General features: G+C 43.9%; 1 protein-coding gene across 7 annotated transcripts in view; it reads left to right on the top strand.

The window, feature by feature from the left end:
- The window catches only part of AGBL2 (AGBL carboxypeptidase 2), a 44992-nt gene that overhangs the window by 17266 nt on the left and 9054 nt on the right, over positions 1–18672 (top strand). For 5 of the 7 annotated variants that reach the window (XM_067037236.1, XM_059069577.2, XM_067037240.1 and 2 more), the window contains 7 exons: positions 1217–1324; positions 6846–6999; positions 9051–9833; positions 11615–11771; positions 14588–14714; positions 15259–15359; positions 16630–16760. In XM_067037236.1, the coding sequence (XP_066893337.1) occupies positions 1217–1324; positions 6846–6999; positions 9051–9833; positions 11615–11771; positions 14588–14714; positions 15259–15359; positions 16630–16760 (1561 nt within the window). The remainder of the gene's footprint in view (positions 1–1216; positions 1325–6845; positions 7000–9050; positions 9834–11614; positions 11772–14587; positions 14715–15258; positions 15360–16629; positions 16761–18672) is intronic. The other 2 variants (XM_067037239.1, XM_059069576.2) reach the window with 1 other exon arrangement.

Here is an 18672-nt window from a genome sequence, read left to right as displayed (position 1 = left end):
TTTTTGATAGAGTCTTTAGGGTTTTCTGTATATAATATGTGTCAGTGGCAGTTTTAGTTCTTCCTTTCCAATTTGAATACCTTTTATTTCTTTTTCTTGCCTAATTGCTCTGGCTAAGACTTCCAGTACTATGTTGAATAAAGTGGTGGGAGTAGGCATCCTTGTCATGTTCCTGATCTTAGAGGAAAAGCTTTCAGCTTTTCACCGTTGAGTATAGTGTTAGCTGTGGGCTTCACATATGTGGCTTTTATTATGTTTAGGTAGTCCCTCTATACCCACTTTGTTGAGAGTTTTTGTCATAAATGGATGTTGAATTTTGTCAGATGCTTTTTCTTCATGTATGGAAATAATCATATGATTTTTATCCTTCCTTTTGTTAATGTGATGTATCATATTGACTGATTTGCAAATGTTGAACCATCCTTGCATCCCTGGAGTAAATCCCACTGATCATGGTGTGTGATTCTTTTAATGTACTGTTAAATTTAAGTTGTGTCTTTATATATGCCCTTGGCTTTCATCAGTGGCTACTGTACTTAAAATGATATTGAGAAGTCACCCAAGTGTCATATGAGAAGTCTTTCAGAATTGAGTGTTAATGAAAAAACCTTGTTTCCTCTGAAGAAACTGATATACTTGTTCCTCTATATTAATAAAAAAATATGTAGCTGATCATATTTTCCTGACTGGGAGCTCAGGGACAAATTTTGAAGAGTTGATGCAATAACTATATTGACCTTTCTATGTTATTTTTAGGTCTTCTATTTAAAGTTTATACTTCTGGGATTTCCCTGGTGGTCCAGTGGTTAAGACTTCACCTTCCAGTCCTGGGGGTATGGATTCGATCCCTGGTCAGAGAGCTAAGATCCCACATGCCTAGTGGCAAAAAAACCCAAAAAACATAAAATAGAAGCAATATTGTAACAAATTCAATAAAGACTTTTAAAAGGGTCCACATCAAAAAAAATCTAAAAAAATTAAAAATAAACTTTATACTTCTGTTGTATATGCTTTTTGTTAAAAATTTCTCCATAGTCTTTATAGAAAGAAGCAAGACATAATTAATTTACAAACACACTGGAAACTTAGGGTGGGAATTTGGTTTGATTCAACCATACTAGCCATTGGAATAATCATTATTATGATTTCATGCCTGTTCTAATAAAGTGCCTTTTGTATTATTTCTTATTTTGTACTTTTTAATGTCTTCTTTCAGAGTGGGTTCCACCTCAACCAGAATATTTCTACCACCCTACAGGAAATGAAAAGGTACCAGAAATTGTAGGAGAAGAAAAAGGCACAGTTGTCTATCAATTAGATTCAGGTATTGTCATCACACTGAACAGTGAGTGATCAATCATGACCAAATTACAATAAATGTATTTTCTATAATAAAAGTGATTTTCAAAAATTCATATTTTAGTGATAAAGAAACTGTCTTTTCCAGACCAACCTGAGTGGGAGCCCTGAAATTCATGACCAATCAGTTTTAAATTTTCAATCATTTTTTTTTTTTTAAATGTTAGTATGTTTTCTTAATAGTTCTGAGTCCATTTTATAGCTTCTTCCTTGTTATTCCCCTTCCTGAAAATCAGATGTTGGATCTTTGGGGAATTTGCTCTTCTTTTCTCCACCTCCTGAACCGTAGTGAGTACTTTGTAGTATGTGCATATGACTGTCATTTACTCTGTGGTTTCCTGCATTAATTGGCAGGCATCCTAGCGGTAGAATTCCTGTCTTTTATAAAAATGTGCAGGACACTGTACCCAACAACAAAATACACATTCTTTTCAAGGGCACATGGTAAATTCCTTAGGATATACCCTATACTGGGTTGTAAAGCGAGTCTTAATACATTTAAAAGGATTGAAGTCATACAAAATATATTCTCTGATCACAGCAAAATTAAATTAGAAATCAACAACAGAATGAAATCTGGGAAATCTACAAATATTTGCAAATTGAACAACACATTTCTAAGAAACCCATGGGTTAAAGAAATTATAAGAAGATTTCAAAAATATTTTGAACTGAGTGAAAATAAAACAACATACCAAAATTTATGAGATGCAGCCAAAGCACTGCAAGGTAAATTTATGGCTTTAAATGCCTGTATTTAAAAGGAAGAAAGATCTCAAATCAATTACATAAGCTTCCACCTTAATAAATTAGAAAAATAAGAGCAAACTACATCCAAAGTGAGCAGACGGAAGGAAATAATAAAGATAAAAACAGAAATCAGGGCTTCCCTGGTGACACAGTGGTTGAGAGTCCGCCTGCCGATGCAGGGGACACGGGTTCGTGCCCCGGTCCGGGAGGATCCCACGTGCCGCGGAGCGGCTGGGCCCGTGAGCCATGGCCGCTGAGCCTGCGCGTCCGGAGCCTGTGCTCCGCAACGGGAGAGGCCACAGCGGTGAGAGGCCCACGTACTGAAAAAAAAAAAAAAAAAAAAAAAACAGAAATCAGTGAAATAGAAAAATAATACAGAAAATCAGCCCCAGAGTTGGTCCTTTGGAAACATTAACAAAATTGACAGAACTTTAGCCAGATCAACGAAGAAAAAAGAAGAGGAGACTCAAATTATAGAAATCAGGAATGCAAGGGGACACAAGCATCAACTCTACAGAAATCAAAACAATTACAAGGTAATGCTATTAACGACTTTATGTCAGCAAATTAAACAACATAGATGAACAGGAGAAATTGCTAGAAAAACATATCAAAACTGATCCAGGAAGAAATAAACAGTCTGAATAATTCAGATTATGACAGAGAAATTGAATTAGTAATTTTAAATCTTCCCACAAAGAAATCCCTGGGCCAGATGGCTTAACAGGATTTGTTTGAATTGTACCAAACATTTAAAGATGAAATATCACTAATGCTTCAAAACTTTGAAAACAGAGGAGGAGGAGGAAACATTTCCCAGCTCTTCTTATGAAGCCAGTATTCAAAGCCAGACAAAGACATCACAAGCAAACTATAGAGTAGTGTTCCTCGTGAATATAAATGAAAAAATCCTCAACCAAATACCAGCAAACCAAATTCAACAGCATATGGAAAGGATTATATACCATGACCAAGGGAGATTTGTTCCAGGAATCCAGGGGTGGTTCAACATGAGAAAATTGCTGTGACACATCACATTAATAGAACAAAGGGGAAAAAAAAACCACACAGTCAATCAATGCAGGAAAAGCATTTGACAAAATCAGGACTTTCATGATAAGAACATTCTGAAAACTAGAAATAGGAGAGAATTTCCTCCGTTTAATTAAGGGTATTTATGGAAAGGATGAATCAACTTCAAACCCACTAAAATAGCTATAACAGCACTACAGACAATAACAAGTGCTGGGGAGGATGTGATACAGATGGTAATAGTAACCTTTAAGGCAGAAAAGATACATCGTGTTAAAGAGAAGTAGATAGTAACAATCAGAAAAGAAATCTATTTTATTGGAGGAGGAACATGTACCAAGTGTAATTAGTAGAAATGGGATGTGTTAAGTTAGTGAAATCGGGAGGTTTTTACAGAAAAAAACAGTAATAGGAAGGAGGGACTGCAATGTGTTGACATTCCCACAACTAGAAAAATAAAATGAGCTAATTTTAGCAGAGAGGACCCATCTGAGATGTGGTTACACCTGCTCCGCTCCTAGTTGCCTTGATTTTGAGCTCTCGTTACTATTTTGGCAAAAGCTAGTGAGGTAGAAAAGGTGAAGCAACTCATAGTCTGCCTAGCTCCACCTTATGGAATGTCTGAGGAGGAGCTTGGGAGACTTTAAACTCAGATCATAAGTCAGTAGACGTGGGTTATAAATAGTAGGGGATGTACTGCTCCTGCAACCTCAAGAAATTCTTGGATATTATAAGCCTGTTTCACCTCTCATTGACTTTGCTGTAGTCATTTTCAATAAACCAGATGACCATGAATCGCCACCACTTCGTCTGTTCTATCCAGACGTGTTTCTACAAAGGAGGAAACCCTGGGGTTGAGAGCTCATCCTCCTGATGTGGCAGCTTTTGTGAATGGTCCTTATTGTCCTGTTACTACACATTTGTGGCAGCTGTCTTGATCTTCTTGTCCTTTGGATTCATCAAGGAGAATTGAGCCCACACTGTTGGAGGAATGAAGAAACAGAAAACTGAGAAGATGGGGCTCCGGGGAGAATCTGGGAGTTTGTTAGCTTAGGAGACCGAGAGCAACCACTTGCTGTAAGGATATTGAGGGGAAAATAAGAAAGAGGTTTTGTTATTGAAAAAGGTTACTGTGGGCTATGAGTTGGATCTTTCTTTGGTTTGGTTTTTTGGTTTTGTTTTGTTTTGTTAAATTTATTTTATTTTATTTACTTTTGGCTGCATGGGGTCTTCGTTGCTGCGCACGGGCTTTCTCTAGTTGTGGTAAGCAGAGGCTACTCTTCGTTGCGGTGTGCGGGCTTCTCATTGCGGCAGCCTCTCCCGTTGCGGAGCACAAGCCCCGGACGCGCGGGCTTCAGTCTCTGTGGCTCGCGGGCTCAGTAGATGTGGCGCACGGGCTTAGTTGCTCCACAGCATGCGGGATCCTCCCGGACCAGGGCTCGAACCCGTATCCCCTGCATTGGCAGGTGGATTCCCAACCACTGTGCCATCAGGGAAGCCCCTGGATCATTTTTAAGTTACCTTAAAGACTAAAGAAAATATTGAAATTCCTATATTAATGACATCTGGTTGCCAATCTGTACTTTGATTGTGGTTCCATGAAGAGATCAAATAACATGGGTTTTCCCAGCTCTTGTACTCCTGTTGCTGCTTCTGTTTTTACTTCCTCTGTGCTTTCACTCCTTTTTACGCTCGCTTTCTCCTTTGCTTTCATTTATTATCCAAATATTTATTCTCTAAGTCTCCACAGTGGCAAGGTTGCATATAGAAGCAAAAGTCATCATAATGTGAATATGCTTACTAATGAACTGACTACTTATAAAATCAGACCCCGTACATGTTTCTATTTGTTTAATTCTCGTATCTGTCCTGACCAATGGTCAGCATCTTTGTTGGTATCAGTCACTTGTTGATGGTGGATATTGTTAACATCTGACAACATAATGCAAGTACAGTAAGAAATTAATTGCAAAGTGAAATTATCCTGGGACTTCCCTGGTGGCACAGTAGTTAAGACTCCGTGCTCCCAATGCAGGAGGCCTGAGTTTGATCCCTGGTCAGGGAACTAGATCCCACATGCATGCTGCAACTGAGAGTTTGCATGCCACAACTAAGGAGGCTGCGTGCCTCAACTGTGGAGCCAGTGAGCCACAACTCAGGAGCCCACAAGCTGCAACTAAGGAATCCGCCTGCCACAACTAAGACCCAGTGCAACCAAATAAATAAATAAATATTTTTTAAAGTGAAATTATCCTTACAAGAGATGCAGGATTGTATGAAGTTGATGAATGTTAAAGAATTGCTTGCATCACTGCAAAGCCATTGAAAACTGAGAATCTAGAAATTTTTTGTCAGTTAACAGTTAAAGAGAAAATCAACAAAAGATGACAAAATAGATTCTTCTGTACACAACTGATAAGAACAGTGTGGTGCAAAGAGAGTCCTTGGGAGAACCGTAGGGCCTAAAAGAGTTTTGCAAAAGTAACTGCAGGGCTTCCCTGGTGGCACAGTGGTTGAGAGTCCGCCTGCCGATGCAGGGGACCACGGATTCGTGCCCCGGTCCGGGAAGATCCCACATGCCGCAGAGCGGCTGGGCCCGTGAGCCATGGCCGCTGAGCCTGCATGTCCGGAGCCTGCGCTCCGCAATGGGAGAGGCCACAGCAGTGAGAGGCCCGCGTACCACACACACACACACACACACACACACACAAAAGGTAACTGCAAAAACTCAAAGGTGTCACATGACATTCTCATTGAATTTGTCTGAAAAATTGTAAGCCCACCAAAAAAACAAAATTAACAATTGATTTCTTTGTTATTCCAAGGATTAGAAAGAGGTTGTGATTATAATCTAAATTTTCCTAAATAAAATAATATAAATTGTATAATGTTTTTTCATTTTAGCTTCATGTTAAAGAAAGAATTTCGATCATAACCTTTTCTTTTCACTAATTACTATGATATTTTGTTTCCCCTCTTAGACAAATTGCACTCGTGCCAGTTCTTCTCCACTTCTATTTTTGTTATATTTAAATCTGGAATGATATACCAAAAAATGACATGGAGTGTACTTTATTTTCTCTCTTTTTTTTTCACCTTTATCTTCTTTTTAAATTAATAAATAGGTGGTATTTGGCTTTTTGTTTGTTCTTGTAGAATAAGATTTCAAATGTTTTCTGGTGCTTCACTTAGAATGTAATTTTTTGCCAACGTCCTTTTAAATTAGAGGTTTAAATGGGTATAAGCAGTATTTGAGTTGCCAAGGGTAACCAGGTAGCAAAAGGAAGTCCTCTAAACGACTTCAAGGTCTTCAAAGAAATACATTTTTTTTTTTTTTTTTTTTTTTGTGGTATGCGGGCCTCACTGTTGTGGCCTCTCCCGTTGCGGAGCACAGGCTCCAGACGCTCAGGCTCAGCGGCCACGGCTCACGGGCCCAGGCGCTCCGCGGCATGTGGGATCTTCCCGGACCGGGGCACGAACCCGTGTCCCCCGCATCGGCAGGCGGACTCTCAACCACTGCGCCACCAGGGAAGCCCAGAAATACATTTTTAAAAATTAAAAGTCTCAGCAAAGACAATTAAAAATGTAACTACTCATTGTTCTTAAGCTAGAATAGTGCTGAACACAGAGGGGCTCAATTAGTATTTGCTGGATAGATGGATTCTGAGTGAAACTTGGACTGAATATGTCTGTCTCATCTGCAGTGCCCACCGAAGATTCCTATTTCACCAGTTCCAGAGTGGGAGGCAAGCGAGGGATTATCAAGGAACTGGCAGCCACGCTGCAAGGACCGGAAGATAATACTCTGCTGTTTGAATCCAGGTTTGAGAGTGGGAATCTGCAGAAAGCTGTTAGAGTGTGAGTAACAAAGAGGACTGTCCCAAAGGGATGATGACTGAAGTGACAGAGAAGTGTGTGCAGGAGTCATGTTCGGGATCAGTAGTGTTTTTGTGAAAGAGAAAAGTGATGCGAGGTAATTGTGAGGACGACGAAGAAGAATGGAATAATTGTGACTCATACTTTTCAGAATGAAAAGTTATCTAAATTATTTTTTCTACTTCTTTGGTTTCTGTGGTACACGGACCTCTCACTGCTGTGGCCTCTCCCGTGGCGGAGCACAGGCTCCGGACGCGCAGGCTCAGCGGCCACGGCTCGCGGGCCCAGCCGCTCCGCGGCACGTGGGATCTTCCCGGACCGGGGCACGAACCCGCGTCCCCCGCATCGGCAGGCGGACTCCCAACCACTGCGCCACCAGGGAAGCCCAATTTGTTCTACTTCTAAAAGAATTGAGTGTGCGTTTGAAATTTGCATTGTTGACCTCAAATAAACAGACTGTCAGATATTTCTCCAGCAAAGATGCATTTATTCAGGATTGGCAGAGAACTGCAGTTCAGGGTCTGCACCCACGGGGGCGGGGGGGGGGCACATGCGAGTCCCACACTACGAGAGAGAGAACACCTTCACTGAGAGGAGAAGGAAGTTGGGAGGGCTCCAGTAAACAAAGGGTCCGTGGCTTTTCATTGGCTGAGTCCTTGCCAGGAAGGAAAAAGAGTCTTTTTTCTTCCTGCTGGGCTCTGCTGTCATCCCAGGGCATGAGAGCTCCCCCTTCTGGTTTCCCAACTCTATTTAATTGGGTTTCTGCTTATTAATTTTTTACAGTCTCAATAAAAATACCATAAAAGTTGCGGTTCTATAATCATACCTCCTGGATGCAGCCACTGTTTATAGTTTGGTGTATATGCATTAATTATTTTTTCTCTCTCTCTATAATATGTAATATACACAAATTATATCTTTTTAAAAATAGGAAAGTAGTATACATACTGTTTGACACGTTGCTTTTTTCCACTTAATAAATTTTAAATGTTTTTCTATGGCCACATACCACAGATGTTCATATTGTCCTATTGCGTGGATACTCCATACCTTATTCACCTTGTCCCCAACTGATGGGAAATTAAGATGTTTACGATATTTTGCTTAATGAATTAATACCCGTATGCATTTTTTTTTTTTTTTTTTTGGCCGCACCGTGCAGCTCTGCGGGATCTTAGCTCCCCGACCAGGGATCAAACCCATGCCCCCTGCAGTGGAAGCGCAGAGTCCCAACCACTGGACCACCCGGGAATTCCCTGCATTTATATTTTTAAGTATTTGTGGTTTTATGAGATAAACTCTAGAAATAAAATTGTTGGTTCAGGGTTTGATCACTTCAGCACTGCTGGTTTTTGCCCATTTGCGCTCCCAGTGTGATTTCAGCCCCCATCAACAGTGCGCAAGAGTGCCTGCCTCCCAGCCCTGGAATGTTGATGAGATGGAGGGGGGAAAGGGCATCCTCTTTTAATTTGTACTTCATGAATTACGCATGTGGGTGAATATCTTTCCATGCTTTTTGGCATTTGTATTTTTGTCTTCTGCAAGTTCAACAAAGTGAAAGCATTCCAGAGATGCCCCCTCATCTTCAAGTAAGTGAGGATCAGATATACAAATAGCACAGAGGGCTTCCAGGTCTCCTCTACAGTGATGATGTCCAGGAGGTAGCTAACAGCCAACATGGGGCTCCGGCTTCACCACTGTTCAGCGTGTTAAAGAGAAATGTGTTGAAGTGGTTAGAAACTGCTGTTGGATACTCTCAAAAGATAACAGGAAGCTCACAGCGCTCCCAGAAATGCTGTGCAGCAGTGTCAATTTTGAGATTCTTCCCGTCCCACTCCGAATAAGCTTTCTTTTCCCAAGTTCCTGCTAGCCTAATATGTGAGTTGGAAAACTAGGGAAATAAAGAAAATAAATGTGTGATGTAGCAGGCTTTTCTGTTGTAATAAGATCCGTTTTTATCAGAGGGAAACAATGTTTGTGTTTTGAGGGGCGTGTGGAGTTATAGAGATGGTCTTCTGTGTTCTCTACTACAGAAACACCTATGAGTATGAACTCACCTTGCGAACTGACCTCTACACGAATAAGCACACTCAATGGTTTTATTTTCGAGTTCAGAACACCAGAAAAGATGTCACCTATCGCTTCACCATCGTCAACCTCCTGAAACCCAAGAGCCTTTATACGATAGGGATGAAGCCACTCATGTATTCCCAGTTGGATGCCAGCACCCACAGCATCGGCTGGAGGAGAGAAGGAAATGAAATCAGGTACTATAGGAGCAACACGGCTGACGGGCCGCAGCCCTTTTACTGTCTCACGTGGACCATGCGGTTTCCACATGACCAGGACACTTGCTTCTTGGCACACTTCTACCCATATACGTACACTGACTTGCAATGCTTCCTCCTGTCAGTGGCAAACAGCCCCGTCCAATCTCAGTTCTGCAAACTCCGAACTTTATGCAGGAGCCTTGCAGGAAACACCGTCTACCTGCTCACCATCACCAACCCAGCCCGGACCCCTCAAGAGGCAGCTGCGAAGAAAGCTGTGGTCTTGACTGCCAGAGTGCACCCCGGGGAAAGTAATGGCTCCTGGATTATGAAAGGCTTTTTGGACTTCATCCTTAGCAACTCCCCAGATGCCCAGCTCCTCAGAGATATCTTTATCTTCAAAGTGGTTCCCATGTTAAATCCAGACGGAGTCATCGTGGGGAATTATCGTTGTTCATTGGCTGGAAGGGACTTGAACAGACATTATAAAACTACTCTGAAGGAGTCTTTCCCTTGCATCTGGCACACGAGGAACATGATCAAGAGGTGAGGCCTTTATCTGTTGGTCTTACTCTGACCGCTGTCAGCACTGTCTGATGGCAGGAGATCTCCTCTCACGGCCTAGGAATCGGGTGTAGCTTTGTGTCTTTGCAGCCACTTGGGTTTGTTCATTTTCAAACTTTAAATCATGTCTTATCTTTGGGTCGAGACTGAACGTGCGAGATTTCAGCTAGAAGCATTTCACTTATAAGTGAAATGACTGAATGGAAAAGGTCAAAAGTCAAGGAGTTCATAGGTCTTCATGATGAGACTTGTGTAACAGTAATAATAATAGTAGTCCCTAACAATTAGTCAGTGCTTGTGTACGACAGACAGTATTACTCATGACCCATTTAATCTTCACATTCACCCTGTGAGGTAGGCACAATCACTATCCCCATCTTGTATATGATGAGGAAATTAAGGCCCAGAAAGTTTAAGAGACTTGCCCAAAGTCATAGAGCTAGTTCTCTGGTTGCAGAGTCTGAATGCCTTATTACTATCTTATATTGCCTCTTATGAAGAAAGAATAATAATGGGACTTCCCTGGTGGCTCAGTGGTTGGGAGTCCGCCTGCCAATGAGGGGGACACGGGTTCGTGCCCCGGTCCGGGAAGATCCCACGTGCCGCGGAGCGGCTGGGCCCGTGAGCCACAACTACTGAGCCTGCGCTCTAGAGCCCGCGAGCCACAACTACTGAAGCCCATGCGCCTAGAGCCCGTGCTCCACGACAAGAGAAGCCACTGCAGTGAGAAGCCCAGTCACCGCAACAAAGAGTAGCCCCCCACTCGCCACAACTAGAAAAGCCCGCGTGCAGCAACAAAGACCCAATGCAGCCCAAAATAAATAAATTTATTTTTTAAAAAAAAACAAAGAATAATAAATCAATCTGCATTTTCCAAGCATATATAAAAGCAGTTGAAGCCTATGATAGAAGAGCACCCGCCTTAAAGGAGCTTCCATTTCACTGGGCATGAAACTGCAGCAGATACGAATATGTGAACGCACGCACCTTCTCACCGTATCTGTGTGAATGGCTGAGAGTAGCGTTGGGTTGGTAGGCAGAATGGCTGAGAGCATATATTGGAGTCAGGCAGGCCTGGGTTTGAGACCTGGTTTTACTACCAGCTGGTTCTGTGACCATGGAAGTGATTTAATCTCTCTGCGCTTCAGCTTTCTTATCTGTAGAACGGGGATAATAATACCCGTGCTGGGTGGTTACTGTGGGGATTCAATGAGATAATCCACGTCATCTGTTCAGCACAGCACCCTGCACCTTGTAAACGTGGGGCATTACTGTTACCACCGTCATCATCGTGGAGAAGGTGTTTGGAGGACTGAATAGGTGTCCTGGTAATCAGGAAACAAAGAAGAGCTGAGTCTTAAAGGAACTAGCCCTGGAATGTCAGAAGCCAAGGCTTTCTTTGGTTCTTTCTCCTCTCTACCTCTCTCTCTCTTTCCACGGTTCTGCACCAGAGTGGGCTTTCCTTTAGTAGATTTTCTCCTCTTTCTTGTCAGCTTACGCAAGGCCTACCCATCTCTCCCCTTTCCACATCCCCTTTTCCATCAAGTTCCTCTGGCTGGCAGAGGCAAGGAGTGCTGGTGACATGTTTCCAGCCGGGGCTGAGGTTGGGCATAGGGTCCTTTGAAGGTCATTAGGGGCTGAAATTTTCTTAGGGGGGAAGTATCAACAGACATCCTTAAGGAAGAGACTCCAGAGGATCCTTGATCATGCTCATGCCCTGTATATCCACTGAGTTCTTTGTTTGCCTCCCCCACCCCCAACAGACTTCTTGAAGAAAGGGAGGTTCTCTTGTATTGTGATTTCCACGGCCACAGCCGTAAGAGTAATATCTTCCTGTACGGCTGTAATAACAAGGATTGCAAGTTCTGGCTTCACGAGCGAGTCTTTCCTTTAATGTTAAGCAAAAATGCACCAGATAAGGTAAGCATGTAAGGTAATTTTCTGTCCATTGACTAAGGGGAAAGGATAACTCATTGCTTCCTATATGCAGTGTTTGATTTGCCACTTTTACCTCTCCATTATCTTGGGTAAATCCCAGCTACCTGGACTTCAAGAATTTAGAAATGTGTGGCTTTAAGAATTACTCTGGGGCTTCCCTGGTGGCGCAGTGGTTGAGAGTCCGCCTGCCGATGCAGGGGACACGGGTTCGTGCTCCAATCTGGGAAGATCCCACATGCCGCAGAGAGGCTGGGCCCGTGGGCCATGGCCGCTGAGCCTGCGCGTCCGGAGCCTGTGCTCCGCAACGGGAGAGGCCACAACAGTAAGAGGCCCGCGTACCGCAAAAAAAAAAAAAAAAAAGACTTACTCTGTGTCCGATGAAAAGATAAGGAAAATGTAGAATATCCACACAATGGAATGTTATTTGGCAGTAAGAAGAATTAAGTACTGGTATGCTAGGACACGGATGAACCTTGAAAACGTTATGCTAAGTAAAAGAAGCTAGACACAAAAGGCCACATATTATATGATTCCATTCTATGAAACGTTCAGAAGAGGCAAATCTATAGCGACAGAAAGTGGGTTAATGATTACCTAGGGCTGGTGGGGGGAGGACGGCATGGAGAGCGACTGCTAATGAGGGGTACTGGGTTGCTTTTCGGGGTGATGAAAATGTTCTAAACTTAGGTTGTGGTAATGGTCGCACAACTCTGTGAATATCTTTAAATCACTGAATTGTGTGCTTTTTTTAAAAATTTATTTTATTTATTTATTTACTTTTGGCTGTGTTGGGTCTTCATTGCTGCACGCAGGCTTTCTCAAGTTGAGGTGAGCGGGGGCTACTCTTCATTGTGGCGCACGAGCTTCTCACTGCGGTGGCTTCTCTTGTTGCGGAGCACTGGCTCTAGGCATGTGGGCTTTAGTAGTTGTGGCACACGGGCTCAGTAGTTGTGGCGCACGCGCTTGGCTGCTTCGCCGCGTGTGGGATCTTCCTGGACCAGGGCTCGAACCCGTGTCCCCTGCAGTGGCAGGCGGATTCTTAACCACTGCGCCACCAGGGAAGCCCAAATTGTGTGCTTTAAATGTGTGAACTTTATGGTATGTGAATTATATCTCAATAAAGATGATTTTGTTTAATTGCTCTGGGCACAAGTTCCAACTCTTAGTAGGTAGAATTCTCTATCATCTGTCATCCTGTGTTTGGCAGTGGAAGAAGGGACTGAAGGACAAACGCTAATATTGCTAATGGCAAAATGCTGATATTATGTGAGCCTCCACAGACACGGTTATGCAACACAGGATCACAAAGAACTACAAGATATTAAAGGGCTAATAAAAACAACTTAAAAGTCTTTAACAGTTGGCTGAGTAACAGCTCTGTGACCGTGGTATCTGCGTTGATTTAGAAGCTGGTTTTCAACATCATAAATAGATTCACAACATGTAACTGTCATTGGAAAGAAGAAATTAGGCTGGATTCAGAAAAGTATTTAAATGACAGTGTAAATTTTCTCACATAAAGATATAGGACAAATATTTTGTCTCTGCTACTCTTATCTGTAAAAACAAAGAAGAAAGAAAAAGGAAGCTTTTTCTCCTTCTGCCCTTTATCCCTCCCTCCCTTCTTTCCTTTCTTTTTCCTTTTCTTTTTTCAACCTTCCTGTTTTTTCCAGGGATCTCTTTTCTTCAAATGAAATCCCATCTGGAACCTAGCGTTTAAAGCAATGAAAAGCGGCGCTGCGCTAGTTGAAGTGGGCGCAGGGCTCAGCACCCTGCCGTCCTGTGTCCTCCTCAGTCCTTGCAGCAGGAGCGCCCTGGGGCGGCTCAGTAGGACCTCTGGATTTCCGAGAGCTCAGCTCAGAAATCACTGGTAGTGAGACGCCTTCCAACGCTGAGGCACTTTCAGCAGGACAGGAGAGGTTGGGATCGTTGGCAAGTCTACGTTTACAAACTCCAAGTGAGGAAAGAGAAGCGGGGTGGCCATGAAAGACAGTAGAGGAGGTTGAACTCCAAGCCAGAAACGTTAGTGTCGAGGAGCAGGAGAGTTCTACGCAGAGACTGTAGGGGTGACGCGTACACAAATCAGAGATAGAGGATCAAGCCAACGAGATCCAAGGGTTCAAGTTGGGGAGGGGCAGAAAATAAATCTTAGAAAGGCTGGCTAGTGCCTTGAATGCTAAAGTAAGCCAGCATTCCCAAACAGGCCTTCAAGGAACCCTAGTCCTGCAGAATGTCCCAGGGGAAGGTGGAGAAGGAAGGGAAGGGTTCGTGGGCAATGAAAATCAGAGTATAGGGCTTCCCTGGTGGCGCAGTGGTTGAGAATCCGCCTGCCGATGCAGGGGTCACGGGTTCGTGCCCCGGTCCGGGAGGATCCCACATGCCGCGGAGCGGCTGGGCCTGCGCGTCCGGAGCCTGTGCTCCGCAACGGGAGAGGCCACAGCAGTGAGAGGCCCGCGTACCGCAAAAAAAAAAAAAAAAAAAAAAGAAAAGAAAATCAGAGTATACTCTCTCCCCTTTGGAGGGTCACCATTCACAACAACATACGAAATGCTCTGAGAAGTCCTGCAGAGGAGGCCTGTCTAGTCTCGTTAAACCTTCTTCTCCCTGACCAGCAGAACTCATTTTTTTTCCTCTGTTACATCTATTAACATCTCTTAGAATTAGTATTTTATGGAACATACGTTAGGAAGTAGTTTATAGAACCCGAGGGAACCATTTTTCTAATTCATATTAGTGAACTTTAGACATCTTAACGTTTGCCAATTTATAATTAACAGAGGGCTGGGATTTCTCTTTAGTTCTCTTTTCACAGTTGTAATTTTAAAGTCCAAAAGTGCAAAGAAGGAACAGGACGAGTTGTGATGTGGCGGATGGGAATCCTAAACAGCTATACCATGGAGTCTACCTTTGGTGGGTCCACCCTGGGTAAGCTCTCTTTTGTGTATCGTAAGCCAGCATGGCAAGGGTACGCCAAGCAAAGCATTGGGGACATGAAATCTCCGTGAATGTTGGGGGAATAATTGACCTAGAAGATTTTCTTGTCTGTGCCTTAATGTTAAATTTGAGAACCCAGAATATGAGTGTGAAACGTAATACCTGATGGGGCAGTATAGCATAGCTGTGGCTCAGGCCCTGGAAATCAGGCAGGTCTGGGTTTGAATTTCCGTTTACTGGCTAATAATAATAGTGCCTGCATTACAGGCGCTACTTAATGAGGTAGTGCATGTCAAGCACTCGACATGGTGCCTACCACAGAGTAAAGCCTCAGTCACGGTAGCTGTCATGACTGTAAACTTGTTCATTGTCGAAGATTCTCCTGAATCAAACTAAAACTAGAAGGAGAGAGACCCTGTCCGGAAGTGTAATAGTCTAGAATCATAGGTGGTGTTTCTAACGAGATAGTCATAAATTAGATTTGCATTTGCTCATTAAGATTTAATAAGAAGTGTTATGGATTTTTTTTCCGCAGGCAATAAGAGAGACACTCACTTTACCCCTGAAGATCTAAAATCCCTTGGTTATCAGGTCTGTGACACCCTTCTGGATTTCTGTGATCCTGACAGAAGCAAGGTAAAAATGGGGTTTCAAGAAACATGGTGACGTTACTGTGATCGTTTTCACATGGGTCCGAAGTCAGCCCAGTGGGATTACAGGCAACCTTTATTTTCCTCTTAATATTTTTCTGAACTTTTTCTAATCAAAGAAAGTAACAAAGCCCGCAGCCTGCAGTCTCAGCGAACGATAAGACCTCATCCTTCCCCAAGAACAGAGGCCATGGTGCCAGCTTCCCTTCAGCACAACTCTCCCTCACTTCTCGGCTTAGCTGTGGCAGCACCAATTCTTACTTCCCTTCCTCCCGTCTCAGAAAATCAGGTGTCCTTTCTCTTCTCCAAAACTATCCCCGTCCTTCAAGCACTTGCCGACCTCCCCTGGGGCCTCCCTGAGGTCTTGCCTCAGTCACCTCCTCTCTTTTCCGTGCCCTCAGCTGCTTCCTTTTCTTCTTCCCCTGGACTGCAGATGTTCTCAAGCTGCCCCCATCGTAAATCACAAGCAAAGGCTCCCTTTAGCCTTGTTGCTCCAGGAGATTCTTTCTATTTCCCATCACCACTCGCCTTCTTAAAAGAGAGCCTGGGGCTTCCCTGGTGGCGCAGCGGTTGGGAGTCCGCCTGCCGATGCAGGGGACGCGGGTTCGTGCCCCGGTCCGGGAGGATCCCACGTGCCGCGGAGCGGCTGGGCCCGTGAGCCATGGCCGCTGAGCCTGCGCGTCCGGAGCCTGTGCTCCGCAGCGGGAGAGGCCACAACAGTGAGAGGCCCGCGTACCGCAAAAAAAAAAAAAAGAGAGCCTGTACTCATGGCCTCTAACTCGTCTCTCATACTCCCTCTGAAATGTCGGCCCTGGGAACGCATGACATGCACCACTCTGGATGCAACTGTTCAATTAAAAAATACTTAAAAGACACTTTGACCTCAACATAGGGCCTGTTAAATCAGATTTGCCATAGGCCAAATTCTGAACAACCCCATTCTAACTTTCCCTGCCTTGCTACTCAAAAAAATAAAATAAATCTGACCTTTGCGTTGTTCAAGAAGTTTACTATTGGCTTTAGCCAGGGAAAAGTGACTAAAGCAGTGTTCACTGATATTCTGCCCTAAAAATGCTTCTGTCTGTTCCTACAGCTCATGTAACTTATTGTTAACATGTCCTTAGTAGCAGAGGTTACAGCTTACTCATCTTTGTGTCCCCAGCAATAAATAAAGTGCCTTTCAGCGTATACTTAGTAAACATCTGATGAATAACTAAATGAATAATCAAAAATAGTTCTTTTTTTCACTTCCGTAGTTCATGCAGTGTCTAGCAGAGCTTAAAGAGCTCTTACAACAGGAGATCCATAAGAAATTCAAAGAGCTTGGACAAGATATGGATTTAGAAGGAAGCTGGAGTGACATCTCTTTGTCTGACATTGAATCCAGGTAACAAACTTCATTTCAAAGGAAAACCATAGGGGTTCTTTTTTTTTTTTTAATTGTCTTGCCTGCTCTGTTGTTTTCTTGGTTTTGAACCTCAGGTGCAAAATATTGAATAAATCGCGGCACACTTGAATGCACTTCATTCCTTCAACAACTACGGATTGAGTGCCTGATCTCTGACAGCCTCTTTTCTAGGCTCTAGAAGGGGTTAGAGAGATGGGCAGGCAGTTTGTGTAGGGCCTCGTAGGCGATTGTGAAGCCTTTGTCTTTTACTTCAAGGGAGATGGAAAGCTTCTGGAAGGTTTTAAGTACACAAGTATCGTGACCTGACTTAGGTTTTACTGGGGCTGCTATGTGGAAAAGAGATTGTAACGAGGAAAGGTCTAAGCAGGACACTCATCAGGAGGCTCTTGCAATAATACAGAAGAAGGGTGATGGTGCTTAGGGGTGTAGCAGTGCTTGGGGGTGTGGGCATTGGTTGGATTCTAGATATATTTTGAAGTTTCAGACATTAAGATTTGCTTATGGATTGGATATCGGGCATGAGAGAAAGAGAGAATGACTCTGTAATTGGTTGGATGGAGTTGCCTTTAACTGAGCTGGGGAAGATGAAGTGGGTGGAGAAGGTTAGGGGGGTGACGAAGATCAGGAATCTAGTGCTGGGCGTGTTCCGTTTGAGATGTCTAGTAGGTGTCTCAATGGAGATATTGAATAAGCAGTTGGATGTATGAGTCTGGATTTCCGTGTAGAGAGGTCTGATGGAGAGAGTCATCATGGATAGATGATATTTAAACCTTAAGTGTGGCAGATATCCCAAGGGAGTAAGTGCAGGTAGAGTAGAGAAGAGGGCTGAATCTGAGCTGGGTACCACAGCTGTAAGAGGTTAAAGAGACAGTGAAGAGCCAGCGAATAAGACTAGGAAGGGACCAGCACGTCCAAAAGAAAACCAGGAGAGTGATTCTTTTAAAGTAAATCAGATCGTGTCATTCCTCTGTTTAAAACACCTCAGTGGGGGCTTCCCTGGTGGCGCAGTGGTTGAGGGTCCGCCTGCCGATGCAGGGGACGCGGGTTCGTGCCCTGGTCCGGGAGGATCCCACGTGCCGCCGAGCGGCTGGGCCCATGGGCCGTGGCCGCTGGGCCTGCGCGTCTGGAGCCTGTGCTCCGCAACGGGAGAGGCCGCAGCAGTGGGAGGCCCGCATACCGGAAAAAAATAAATAAATAAATAACACCTCAGTGGCTCCACCACTTCACTCAGATACAAAGTCAAGGACCCTACAGTGGCCTACAAGGCTATAGGACCTAGCCATCTGCTATCTCTGTGACCTCCACCCTCACCCTCTCACACACATTGCTACAGCTACACTGGCCTCCTCCTCTCTACCTCAGGGCCCTTGCACTGGCAGTTCCAGCTGCTCTCCCCCAGATAGTCACTGTGCTAATTCCTTCGCCCCCTTCAAGTCTTTGCTTAAACGTCAGCCTTTCAGTGTGGCCTAACCCTCATTACTCTAATATTGCAGCTGGCTCCCCTGCCTCCACCCTTCTGCCATCCTTCATCCCCTTGACATGCTCTGCTTTTCTCCACAGCATTTTACCACCTTCTGTATCATTTGTCATTCTATATCACTTATGTCTTTGTTGTGTCTGTTATTTATTGCCTGTCTCCCCCTACTAGGATGTACATTCCACAGGGTCAGAGATCTTTGTTTTGTTCATCTCTGTATCTCATTTACTGAGAGCAGTACCTGGCACTTAGGGAGAGCTCAGTAAATATTTGTTGAATTCATTTAGTATGGAGGATCTCCGGCCCACTCTCCACAGCTATTTTAGGAAGCTCCCAGGTAGGGGGTGGTTATTTCACAGGTGTGCCAGAACACCTTCTACTCGAGCTTACTGCCCCAGGTGTCCCCAGTCAGAA

The sequence above is a fragment of the Kogia breviceps genome, chromosome 7 (genome assembly GCF_026419965.1).
Source record: "Kogia breviceps isolate mKogBre1 chromosome 7, mKogBre1 haplotype 1, whole genome shotgun sequence".
In the NCBI taxonomy this organism is placed as follows: Eukaryota; Metazoa; Chordata; class Mammalia; order Artiodactyla; family Physeteridae; genus Kogia; species Kogia breviceps.
This window is presented reverse-complemented; position numbering and strand designations above follow the sequence as displayed.